At 44.7% G+C, this 12583-nt stretch overlaps 1 protein-coding gene across 1 annotated transcript in view; it reads right to left on the bottom strand.

Moving 5' to 3' along the window:
• The window catches only part of CERKL (ceramide kinase like), a 137263-nt gene extending 129531 nt beyond the window's left edge, over positions 1-7732 (bottom strand). Inside the window, exon 1 of the mRNA XM_066233689.1 lies at positions 7388-7732. Within this exon, the coding sequence (XP_066089786.1) occupies positions 7388-7625 (238 nt within the window). The 5' untranslated portion in view covers positions 7626-7732. The remainder of the gene's footprint in view (positions 1-7387) is intronic.
• Between the last annotated feature and the right edge of the window lie 4851 nt (positions 7733-12583).

Raw genomic sequence — 12583 nt, 5'->3', positions numbered from 1 at the left:
TTTTGGAAACTGAAGACTTAAACAAGAAGGTTGATCCTCCCTGAAGAAACTCCTGTCAAAAATATGTTTCACTCCCATGAACACACAGAGATCCTTAAAGGATGAGCTCACGTCCTACTGATCTTTATATACTGCTGAACAAAGCACATACAGGTGCGGAATGACTGATAAATGGTGACATACACTCTTACATTAAAGCTTAGAGTCACATTTTTCCAAAAAGATAAAATTTCCTTGAAGGCAAAGACCAGGTCATCATTTTGCATTTTTTTACAACATCTAGCAAACTGTCCTGTCAACTAAGCACCAAAATATTTAAGTTAAATTAAGGGAATAACTTCTAATCAAATTACTATCTTGATTAACTAGGTCTACTATATTAAAGATTTCTTCCACCAAAAGCAAAAAAATAATATGGAAAAAAAGTGCTGGTGCTTCTGTGCTTCTCATTTTGACTTTCAGGCTGTCCCTAACAATCCGCACTTCTAAGGGGACAGGTAACACAAACATTATTCCAAGTCGCCCTTGAACCCAATAAAGAGGATTACAATAACTGTGGTCAAACATTTGCTCTGCCAACAAAAGCATTGAGTCATCATTACATTGGCAGTGATAGCACTCATAACTGTTGTCTTTGCTCATCACTCAGGATGAAATATGGAAAGACCACCTAGTATTTTATTTCAATACTGAAAAGAATTGAGACTGCAAGAAAATATTTGAAAAAAAAAAACCCAACAAAAAAAACCCCCCACATCTGACAGATGATTGTTATCCAAAATATACAAAAAAAGTTAAAACTTAGCAATAAGAAAATAATCTGTTTGAAAAATGGGCCAAAGATCTTAACAGATACCACACAAAGAAGATACACAGAGGGCAAATGAGCAAATGAAATGATTCTTCACATCATATGTCATCAGGGAAATACAAATTAAAATGAGATACCACTACACACCTATTAAAATGACAAGAATCCAGAATGCTGACAATAACAAATGCTGGTGAGAATGTGGAACAACTCATTCATTGCTGGTGGGAATGCAAAAATGATACAGCCAATTTGGAAGCTAGTTAGGCCAATTCTTTACAACTCATGCACTAATAATGCAAAGTACAAGAGAGCAAGCTTAACACAGCTGTTTTCCCAATATTCCACCCCTTTAGGGTTACTCACCTCACAAGCTACGTGACATGTATCTTCTGCAATGGTCTCTGTGCAAGGAGTGTACTAACTACAGCAACAGAATTATGAAGGCACAAGCTATACCAAAAATGATAATAATTATAAAGGTATCCTTCACAATGTCTTCTTGAGCACTCTGCCCAGAGAGTTAAGTGGCAGCCACCTCCAGGCCCCTACTCCATGGTAGGTGGGAGGGCCCATATGTCCATTGAAGCCATAAAGTGTCCTTGGTGCATATTTGCAACAGGCAAGAGCAACTTCCCAGTGCAGGAGGGCCTCCACAGGTGCTGTGCTCCCCCCCCCCTTTAGAGTCTTCCATAGTATACTGTCAAAAAGTGGCATGTCGGTCCAGCAAGGTATCTGGTGTTCTGCTCTGGTCTCAGTCCAAGAGTCCATTACACTACTCAATGATCAGTCCATGACAGACAGCCCAGCTGTCTGCGCAAATCACCCAAGGTGAAAAGTCCATTATAGGCAACTAGCCATACAGCTCTTTGATAACAGACCTCAGCACCTTTCCATAAGCGCTCTGTCCACTGCCACAAGCCCCATCCAAACTCCTCAGCAAGTTTACAGGGCTTGGCGGGTCAAACACATTCAAGGCCTGTGCCACCCTTACAGTTATCTTAGCTTCTGATGCTGCTGCAAAAATCACCTATTATCTTCTAATGCCAACACCTGCTGCAAATATGAATGGGACCAGTGGATTGCCAATTCCACATGGGGCCTCGAGTCCCTGCCCATCCCTATTAGATGGGTTCCTCAGCCTTGCCCCTATTCAAACTGGAACAGCGGGTCTTGGGGGATCCTCTTCTCCCTCAGCTGTCTCCAACAAGTAATCCTGCAACTGTGCAACCCAAATTCCAGCGATTTTCTTGGCAGCTGCCAGGGCTGCCTGCTTCCCTCACTTTTTCAGTGGTTGAAATTTCTGTTGCAGCTTAAGCTGTCACCAAAGTTCTAACAGGACTCTATTAGACCTGCCATCCAATTTCTTCTTATCTTCCCTGGTTGCGATCAAATCTATCCACACTCATGTTCAGGTAACCTTTACAGGCCCATTTCTCTTATTAGTTGGGGGAGGCAGCATGAGCAGCAGCCCACACAGCTTTGTGGTTTTGTGCTGCCTCCACCTTGTCCAATGTACCACCATCTGTGTAACTATGTTTATGGGATGCCCAACACAGGGCTCAAAATAGGCACTAGTGACCCAAACATAGCTGATGGGGCACTACAGAGAATAAGGTCCCTCATCCCTGCCATAAACACGTCTTCATCTGGCCCACAGGACCTCAGGTTGAAAGCAGCATTCCTTATACCTAGTTCCTGAAGGACCTGTTGCAGCTCAGAATATGACTGCCACCAACTCACCACTCACCAGAAACTCTCAAACATTCTGCCAGACTGTGTGAATGGCAGCCGTCACCCATTCTAATAGCGTATAGTTTCCTGGGTTATCATGGCAGTTCTGAAGATGCTGTTTCAAAGAGGAATGCATGGTAATGGCAGCTAATTTCCCCATCCCTCTTCTGGAGTGAAAGATGCCATCCACCCCCTAGGTCCTACAGCCACAGCAAACAAGCTGCCAGGGACTCAATAGGTTTCTGCCTGAATTTCGCCCCTAACTCTATCAGCTCTTTGCCAAACTACAAAGTGCTCCACTACTTGAGGATGGGGTTGTGCTTGCCTTGAGGGACTCTTGGCTGCTGGGTTTTTACCTTCTGGATGTCCACTGGCTGTGCTCTGAGTCTACGGATGGCAGTTTGTGCCCAAACATCCTCTTCCTCAGGAGTTGGAAACGCCTGCTACCACCGACTCAGAGCTACTCCACTGGCACAAACGCAGCTCCTTCTTTAGAAACCACTTCACCTCTTGTGGCTGCCAGCTCTAGGCCTGAAGCTGAAGCTAAAGCTCTTGACCCCGCAGTTTTTTCTCTGTCGCTACCAACATTCAGCTTCTAGGGCAAACTGCAGCTCTCAAACCCAGTTCATCTCATCCTACATCAACTGTTGCAGTTCAAGCCACTGTTGGTGCTCAGTCTGCAGTTCATCCTGGAGCTTTTGACTTCACACTGCCTCTCTCACAGAGCTTTCAGTGTCTTCTCATAGGACTGTAAAAAAACACCCAGCCCAAGGTCCTTAACAGGAGAGCCGCAGGGAACAGCCACTTCTCTATTCCACCCTTCAAGGTCTGTGGCCCTTTATTGATCTGATCCAAATCCTGCTGACAATGCCAGATGTAATGCTGGTGGTCAAGGTCAGGCAGGTTCACACTGGATTCAGCAGGTGGTAGAGAAACTGCAGAGCCAGAAGGCGTTGGTCCATTCCCATTTAATAGTCTCGCAACAGTGGACAAGCAATCCAACCAGGGGTATCTGATTCTCATGGCCGCAGGCAAACAAACAGCAAAATGGCCCCTCACGGTGGTAAGCAGGCAATCCACAATCTGCCCAGAGGGCAAGCACTCATAGCCTTACATAGGCTATGTACACGTGCCTCTTCCATGTGCTCACACACTAATTTTGTAAAGTAAAAGTGAGCAAGCCTAACACAGCTGTTTTCCCAAGAGTAACATACTGCATGATTCCAATTATATGACATTCTGGAAACAACAAAACTGTAGAGACAGTTAAAGGTCAGTGTTTGTTAGAAGTTGCAGAGGGAGGAATGAATATACAGAGGACTTTTAGTAGCAACAAAATTGCTATCTGATCCTATAATAGTGGATACGTAATAGTGGATACGCATTGTGATGGTTAATTTTATGTGTTGACTTGACGACTAAGGGATGCCAGGATAACTGGTAAAACACTACTTCTGGGTGTGCCAGGGGTCCCCAAACTTTTTACACAGGGGGCCAGTTCACTGTCCCTCAGACCGTTGGAGGGCCACCACATACAGTGCTCCTCTCACTGACCACCAATGAAAGAGGTGCCCCTTCCGGAAGTGCAGTGGGGGCCGGATAAACGGCCTCAGGAGGCCGCATGTGGCCCACGGGGCCATAGTTTGGGAATGCCTGCAGTAGACTGAATAAAGAGGTTGTGCCCTCACCAATGTTTGCAGATATCATTCAATCTGTTGAAGGCTAAATAGAATCAAAAGGTAAAGGAAAGGCAAATTCTTGCTCTCTTTTTGAGCTGAAACCTACCTTCTCCTGCCCTCAGATATTAAAGCTCCTGATTTTTAAGATGAGAATTACTTTAGCACCTCCCACCACCATTTCTCAGGCCTTCAGTCTCAGATTGGGAGTTACTCTATCAGCTACCTGGGTTTGCAGATCTTGAAAGCAGTTTGAATTATACCATCAGTTTTCCTGGTTCTGTTGCTTATAAACAACATATAATGGCAAAGCACCATAATGAATTTTCTTGACTCTATCACTCTATCTATCTGTCTATCTATCTATCTATCTATCATCACTTCTGTTTCTCTGAAGAATTCTAATACACAGGTTGTGGGAAAAACAGCTGTGTTAGGCTTGCTCACTGGTTTCCTGGCTGCAAATACTTTGCACAATTAGTGCATGAGCACATGGCAGAAAGCCATGCCTATGTCTCTGGGAAACACTATGGGTGCTTTCTCTTAGGGGCAATTCTTCCAAATTGCTCTCCTGCCACTGCGAGGTGAGGTTTCCTGATTCCCTCAGCCACCACCACCACAACCGCCACCATGAGGGGCAGTTTTCCTGATCCCTTGCCCTCCACAAGGGCAACAAAAAAAAAGTCGTTTTGCCTGACCTGTGGTGGCGCAGTGGATAAAGCGTCAACCTGGAAATGCTGAGGTCGCCGGTTTGAAACCCTGGGCTTGCCCAGTCAAGGCACATATGGGAGTTGATGCTTCCTGCTCCTCCCCCCTCTCTCTTCTCTCTCTCTCCCCCTCTCTCTCTCCTTTCTAAAATGAATAAATTAAAAAAAATTAAAAAAAAAAAGTCATTTTCCTTCGTTCATTCCCTCACCCATCTCTGCGAGCCTCTAATGAACAGGAATGGCCCGATGCCTCTGGATTGGCAGTTCCTACTGTCTGCTGAATTCAACGTGGACCTACCGGGCCTCGACCACCGGCATTACATAAGTCTTTATAAATTTTCCAAAACCCATAGAATATCCAACAGCAAGAGTGAACTCTAGGTCTATGAACTCTGGGTGATAACGATGTGTCAATGTAAATTCATCAGTTGTAACATACACCACGGTGGCGGGGAACAGTAATAGGGGAAGCTGTGCACGTGTGGGCACAGGGGTCCATGTTAAATCTCTGTATTGTTGCCCAATTTTGCTGTTAACCTAAAACTTTTAAAAATAAAGTCTTAAAAAAAACTATTAAGGTGCTATAAGGTTTAAAAATTGAGTGATCTTGAAAACATCTCGTATGTGTGATCTAATAATATCCAGTGACCACACCTTCACCTTTTTTTTTTTTTTTTTGGAACAGCCAGTCACTGGCCAAGTTGCAATGGCGATCGTCACCCACCTCATCCTCCCACGCCACGTGTTGCCAAGTACAGGAACTCGGACATAGTGTTTCCTCCACTTTTTGAACCAACTTCATTTGGTGTTTACTACTCACATGTAAACTAATTCCACATCAAGCACTATTTAAACATCTCATCTTTTAATACCTTCTTTTCCCACTCTTATTTTACTAAGTATAAAGTATCTCTTGGTTTCTTTCATAAATAGACGTACTTACTAAGGTGCTAGGCATCTATATTTTCAAATTTAGAGGCTCAACATGGTTTGCATACTAGGTGCGAGTTACAAAGAAAAAGTGATGTATCTAGGTGAAGATTTAAAAGGGGGGTAGGTAGGGCCAAATTAAACCAAAAAAGTCAACACTTGCAACCTTGGATTTGTAACTATAAAGATGACTTTTCACGTGTTCCTGACAGTAACTTTTCCTCAATATAAAAACAAAACAAAACAATTATTTTTCCATGATACTATTTGCCTTTTGTTTACCAGCATTGCACTATTGATTTGTACAGCCTCTCATTGCATAATGTTTTATTTTAATTCTATAAGTTTTCAGCTTCATTATAGGCTACATTGGCTCTTTTGGCTCTTGTAAACTAACCTAAACTCTATTTCCCCAAAATTCAAACTGACCTAACAACTAAACAATAATTCTGTTCACATCCCTAGCTTTTAACTCAAAAGTTCAAGAATATATTCTAGCTTGGTTTTCAAAACACCTGAAATCATTTAAACTAAGGGCAAAGGTGGTTTTAGTGAAGTGAGCATGACATATGAATTTATACTCACAACCTATGCTGAGTCCCAAACTAGTCTGCTCCATTTCATTAAGATTTTTGTACAAAAATACTTAAAATAGTGTTGTGTTTCTATTCTGTAATATAATTAGTACAGTGTGTCTTGTTTTTCAACAGGGGGAGGCCACATTTCAATTTCATAACTTTGTATTTAGTTCAAGAAACTGTACCACATCCCAAGATCCTTCTCTAAATTATCTTCTAGGCTGAGACTTGAAATATTTCTATTGTAAAATGCAGCATTATAACATGTTCTAAGTAAGCAAAGTTTCAAGTTAGTAACATTTGAATGCAAGTAAACACCCCATGAGGATGATTCTAAAGTCAAAAATCAAAACTCAGAAGTTTCAAGACAGCCGGAAGAAGGCTTGATTCTAGACAATGTAAGGCGGGAGGTGAAGAATGGAAAAGTGCAGAGAGAACCCAAAGCTTTATGGTTAAACTTCCAGAAGTCAGCAAAATGAGATTAATTCAGAACCCTTTTGGAGGTATGCTCTGTAAATGGCTTCCACTTTCAGAATATGGTTAGAAATGGACAGATTAACATTCATCAATTTGGCATGGAGGAGTAGATAGATGACCTTCCCGCGTTTAGAAACCACTACACCATTAGGGACCAATACTTCCTCCTTGGCGCAAAGCGGAAGCTGAGTGTGACCTTGGCCCAGGGAATACACCCTACCGCCGCAAGTCAGGTAGGAGGTGGCAAGGGGAGGTGGATGGCAGGGGTTCTCTCCCACTGGGAAGGAGGCGGCGGCTGCGGCTCCCGGACCCCAAGGCCAGATGGGGCGGAGGAGGAGCTTCATAAGGAGGTGGAAGGGCAGGCCCGGGCCGGGTGTGCGGGGGCTGGGTGTGCCGGGGGTGTGCCGGGCGGGGCGGGGTGGAGTGTGCGGGGGAAGCCTCGGGAGTCGAAGACTCTGGTACCCGCGCACTCACCACCGGGGCGCTCGGGCTGGATGGGCCGCCACCTCAGAGCCCGCTCGCTCAGCACCACGTCGCAGCTGCTCCTCCCGATCTCGAAGATGCCCCGGAGCAGAACCTGCTCCGCCACCGCCTCCGGCTGCTGCGGAGACGCCCAAGGCACCGCGGGCTCCGCGGCCGCTGCCAGGGGCGCCTCCTCCGCCCCGCTGCCTTCCAGGGCGCTCACCCGGCCGCCGCGCCTCCCCCGGGGCATGGCGGAGCCACTGACGGGGCCCGAGGAAGGGGGTCCGGGAGGCCTTTAGAGGACGAGGAAACCGTGGAGGCCGCGGCGGCCGCGACTGGAGCTGCGTTGGGCGCTGCCACAGCAACGCGCGCAGGGCCGAGGCCCGGGAGGGAGGCGGGGCGCGCAGGGGGGCCGCCCCGACCTCGTCCTGCGTCTTAGCCCGCCAGCCTCTCACCTCTGCCACTCGCTGAAGAAAAGTGCGGGAAGAGGAATAAGTTGTTCCTTCCACCTAGTCCCTACCGTCCAATGCAATTTAGCGCAATCCGCTACCCGAAGTTGAATAAACCAGCGCTCCTCAAACTTTGACTTGCATGCTCACCCTCTTGAGCATCGTTTTAAAAATGCAGGTTCATGGTGACTAGGGCTGGGTTGAGGTCCAAACTACGGTATTTCTGAGAAGCTCCTAAATGCTGCCAAATACGCTGGGCCGAAGGAGCACACTTTGAGTAGCAAAGGTCCGCGCGCCCTTTGTCCACCTCCTGGGCAGCAGGCGGCCGGGAGAACAGCGGTCGCGCTTTACGACCACGCTTGCATACCCTCAATCATCAGCTTTCCTTTAGGCAGTTCGTGTAGAATGAGGGCGAGTTCAATTCCCAAAAGCCCTGAGAGGAAGTTAAAGATAATTCCCTGGTTTCCATAGGCACGTTTTCACCTAACAGATTTAGTTTTAAAGTAAGGTGCCTCTATGCCCTGAGATATCTTATCCGCTGCAAGTCTTGTCTTTGCCCGAATCTGGCACTCCCTGGAGAGAGCTTAAAAACAGCTTGCTTTCTCCTGGAGGCTACAGCTATAATACTGCTGTATAGTGTTACCTGGAAATGTAGAGAGCCCTGGGCCTTCATCCCTCTCTTTCTTCTGATAGAGGTGCATGGAGTTACGTGATATTTGGAAAGCATAGAGTCTCGAGGCCAGAGCTCTCAGTCATGGCTGCACATTAGAGTCACCTGGGGAGATTTTTAAAATCCAGGTGCCCAGGCTCCGCTAGAAGACAATTAAATTAGAACCTTTGGGGATGGGACCCAGCCTATAGGATTTTAAAAATCTCCTCCAGGTGATTCCAATGTTCAGTCTGGACTAAGAAAAACTACTCTAAGACATGTAATAACTGGGAGTTCACAGCTTGTGGTGAAATAGGGAGAAAAAAGTGAATTCTCCTGAAGAGTAGAGTGGGGAGTAAATCAGCAGGCTTTTTATAAGGTTAGAATAACTGTACTGAGAAAAAGTTCGGGGTCAGAGAGTTAAAGAGGAAATTAAATTAATAAAATTGTAAATCTAGTTCCAGCATGCTGGTGCCTAACCACTGACAGATAGGCAGCCACTTCTCATTCTGCCCCCACCGCTGATCACAAGGAAAAGTCAGAAAGAAGAGCTAATGGTAGCAGGAATGTCTCAAGGTTCTTTGCTCAAACTTGAATTTCAAAAAACTAGGGATGGGGACTGCTCACCTAGCCAAATCCCTTTCAGACATAAAACACCTGTGTACCAGTTAAGCTAGGGCTCTTACTGTTTAATGCTCTGAAAATAAATACCCGTGCTTCCAGCTGAAGCAGGGAAGAGCCTCGGTCTGATCTGATAGCAAAGAGCTGTTCCCTGGGGCAGAAGTGCAGCTGCTGCTCAACCCCACGCAGACTTCAGGTGGCTCAGTTGGGTAGTGCCCTCTGCAGAATGAGTTGCAGCTCTGAAGTCAGCATCTTGTACTCCTAGGTGTCAGGTGATCAGCACAATTAGTGCTCACTGGCATTTTAGAAGCTCACTGAGGGCCCTGGCAAAACCACCAAGACAGTGGCTACTTCTTCAGACCTTTGCAGGGGATAAGGTGTCATTAAAAAAAAAAAATCAAGCCAGAAGGTCAAAACACTGGCTTTGCATTTCTTGAGAATGAAAGTAATAGCTATGCTCTATTCTTTTTTTTTTTATGCACTGTCTTCTTCCAGGCTCTAAAGGTGGCAGTTCCCTGAGGCTCTGTCCACAGGATCGATCAGCACAGGCATCGGCTCCATGGCTTTTCTTACTAACCAGGGCTCCTCAAGTGACGTTGCCAGCCTCACCCACTCCCTTGAACATCAGACACTACTTCGAACTGTCCTGACATTTCTAGTTGGATGCCCAATCACCATTTGAAATGTAACATATATCTAAAACCAAACTCATGATTTTCTATCTCAAACATTTTCTTCCCAGAATGTTCTAAATCTCAGCAAATAGTGTCATCAAAATCCTGACATCATCCTGGTCTCCTCTCTTTGAGTCATATACTTCTTATCCAGTCCATTGACAAATCCTGTCAATTATATCTACACACTAGACTAATTTCAGCTTGCTCTCATCCAGGTCTGTGCCCCTGCACCCCTTACCTGGACTTCAATAGCCTCCCGACCCACCTCTGTAATTTACCATTCCCCTGTCCTGCCTCTTCCAGCCCAGAAGCTGTTTTCCACCTAGCATTCACGTTGTTCCTTTATTGGGAAAACACCTGTGTTAGGCTTGCTCACTGGTTTACCTGCTGCAAGCACTTTGCTTGATTAGTGCCTGAGCACGTGGCAGTGCCACGTGTGTATAGTCTATGTAAGGTTATGGGTGCTTGCACTCAGGGTGAATGGCGGGTTGCCAATCGCCTGCCCACCACTGTGAGGGGCCATTTTTGCTCTTTGTTTGCCTGAGAACTGGTTTTTCCTGCCTGTTTGTTTGTTTGTTGTTGCAAGAATGTATTAAATGGAAATGGCCAATGCTTTCTGACTCTGCAGTTTTTCTACTGTCTGCCTGAATTCAATGTGAACCTGCCTCACCTCGGCTACCAGCAGTACATCTGGCGTAGTGGGCAGGATTCAGATAAAATTAGTATGAAGCCACCAATACCCTTAAACCGTGGGATAGAGGAGTGGTTGTTGTACTCCAGCATATTGTTTCCTATGGCTGTCCTTTTTGGGGCTGTGGGCTGGGTGTTTTTTATAGCCCTGCAAGAAGAGACTGAGCGTCAATGATGGCATGAACTGGAATAAACACTAGAGAAGGAGGCGGACTGGGTTTGAGAGCTGCAGTGTGAGATGCAGGCTGAGCACCAACAACTCTTGGAACTGGAAAAATTACTGGAGAAGAAATTATGGTTCTGTGAGCTGCAGTTTGCCCTAGAAGCTGAATGTTGGCAATGACAGTTGGAGAAACAACTGCAGGCTCGAGAGCTTGAGTTTCAGCTTCAGGCCGAGAGCTGGAAGCTGCAGGAGCTGAAGCGGGTGCTGAAGGTGGAGTTGCAGAATCCGTGCTGGTAGAGTGATTCTGAGTCAGCAGATGTAGTCGTTTCTGCTTCTTCTGAAGAGGTTTAGTGATGAAACTACAGGCTCAGACCCTGTTGGTTTTTGGTCCCCAACAGGCACATATTTCTCTGGAATACCGTAGGGCGCACCTGGAAATCTTTTAGGGTGCACCAGTGCGCCCTGGCGCACACTTTGAGAACCACTGGCCTATGTTATCAAGTTACCATCAACATAATTATTTTTTCAAACTCCAATTTACTTTACAGAATATTTTTTATTAAGGACTGCTCAGTACAGTTAGGATAAAATTTAAACTCCCATCCTGACCTTTGAGATTCCATACAATCTGACTCCTCCTATCTGCTCAAACCACATTTCTTATCGTGTTTCTTCCATTCTTACTATACTTATGTCCCAACACACTGGCCTCTTTTCATTCCTCAAATAAATCAAGTTCATTTGTCATTCAGGTCCTCTGCTGATGTTTATTCTGCCTAAAACAACTGTTCTCATGGCAAGGCTTTGCATGGTGCCCAGATCAACTTCATCTGACTTTCCCAGAGGATCTTTCCTGGCTAGTTAATCAAAAGTTGACCCCTACTCAATGTTACTTTCTTCATTATACTTTTTACTATCCAAAAATCTGTAATTGATTTATTTGTTTACTCACTTCTTGTCTCTCTTCTCCCATTAGATGGGTACCTCAACAACAGTGACCTAGTCTGGTTGTTTATGGCTCTATCTATTGTGCTTTTAGCAAAATAGGTGCTCAATAATGTATCTTTTGAATGCATTAATGAATTAATAACTTTTTAATTGAGTTCTTGTATTAATTTTGAGCTTGTTCAACATGTTATATCTCATGAGTGAGAGATAAATTCATGACATTTAATTTTTTCATGTCAACCTATATTTTGGGTGATCTTTGATTACATCTACCTCTTAGTGACTTCTGATACTAAATAGGCACATTATCAATGACTCAAAGGGACAGCTTTCCTTTCATGATGAGTGGAGGTTTTATAAAAAAATTTCTGCTACTCTGGCTTTTGCTGCCTAAAAGGTAGAGGACCATATGTCCCTACAAGAATTACAGAAAAGAAAAAAAAAACAAAAACAGAAAACAGTTTTAAATTCCACCAATTGAGAATATCACATTTTCTTCATGAGCCAATTTTTCAGTCAGATTTAAGCTCTGTTTACAACTCTAGAAACTCTACTTTGGGACACATCTGCCCAGATGTGTCATTGTGATGACAATGACCATGTGCTCTCAAGCTCCTCAAAAAGCAATAATAATAAAGAGCACAGGAAAGAAAAATGGGCCCTTCTTCCCTTTCCCTCAAGTTTTCAAAGGCCCCATTTCAGGTAGTTACTGATATAAATAAACTTGGAGCAAACTGTTTGGAATGTATTTCCACCAAATAGAGAGCTTGAAACTCACAGTATCTGCTAGCAGTATCATAGTGTGAAATCTTAAATTAGATATAACCAGATACACAAATAGAAAACTTAGATCAGAAATCTATCCTCATTTTCTATAGCTCACACTAATACAGCTATGAAGAAAGAGGCAATGTTTCTTCTCACTATTGAAACCACACATTGCTTTCAGGTCTCTTGCCCACAGACATCAAAGAGTTTGGTACTAGGTTCACTGTATTTGGATTTTACATC

This window comes from Saccopteryx bilineata, chromosome 5 (genome assembly GCF_036850765.1).
Source record: "Saccopteryx bilineata isolate mSacBil1 chromosome 5, mSacBil1_pri_phased_curated, whole genome shotgun sequence".
NCBI classification, from domain to species: domain Eukaryota; kingdom Metazoa; phylum Chordata; class Mammalia; order Chiroptera; family Emballonuridae; genus Saccopteryx; species Saccopteryx bilineata.
This window is presented reverse-complemented; position numbering and strand designations above follow the sequence as displayed.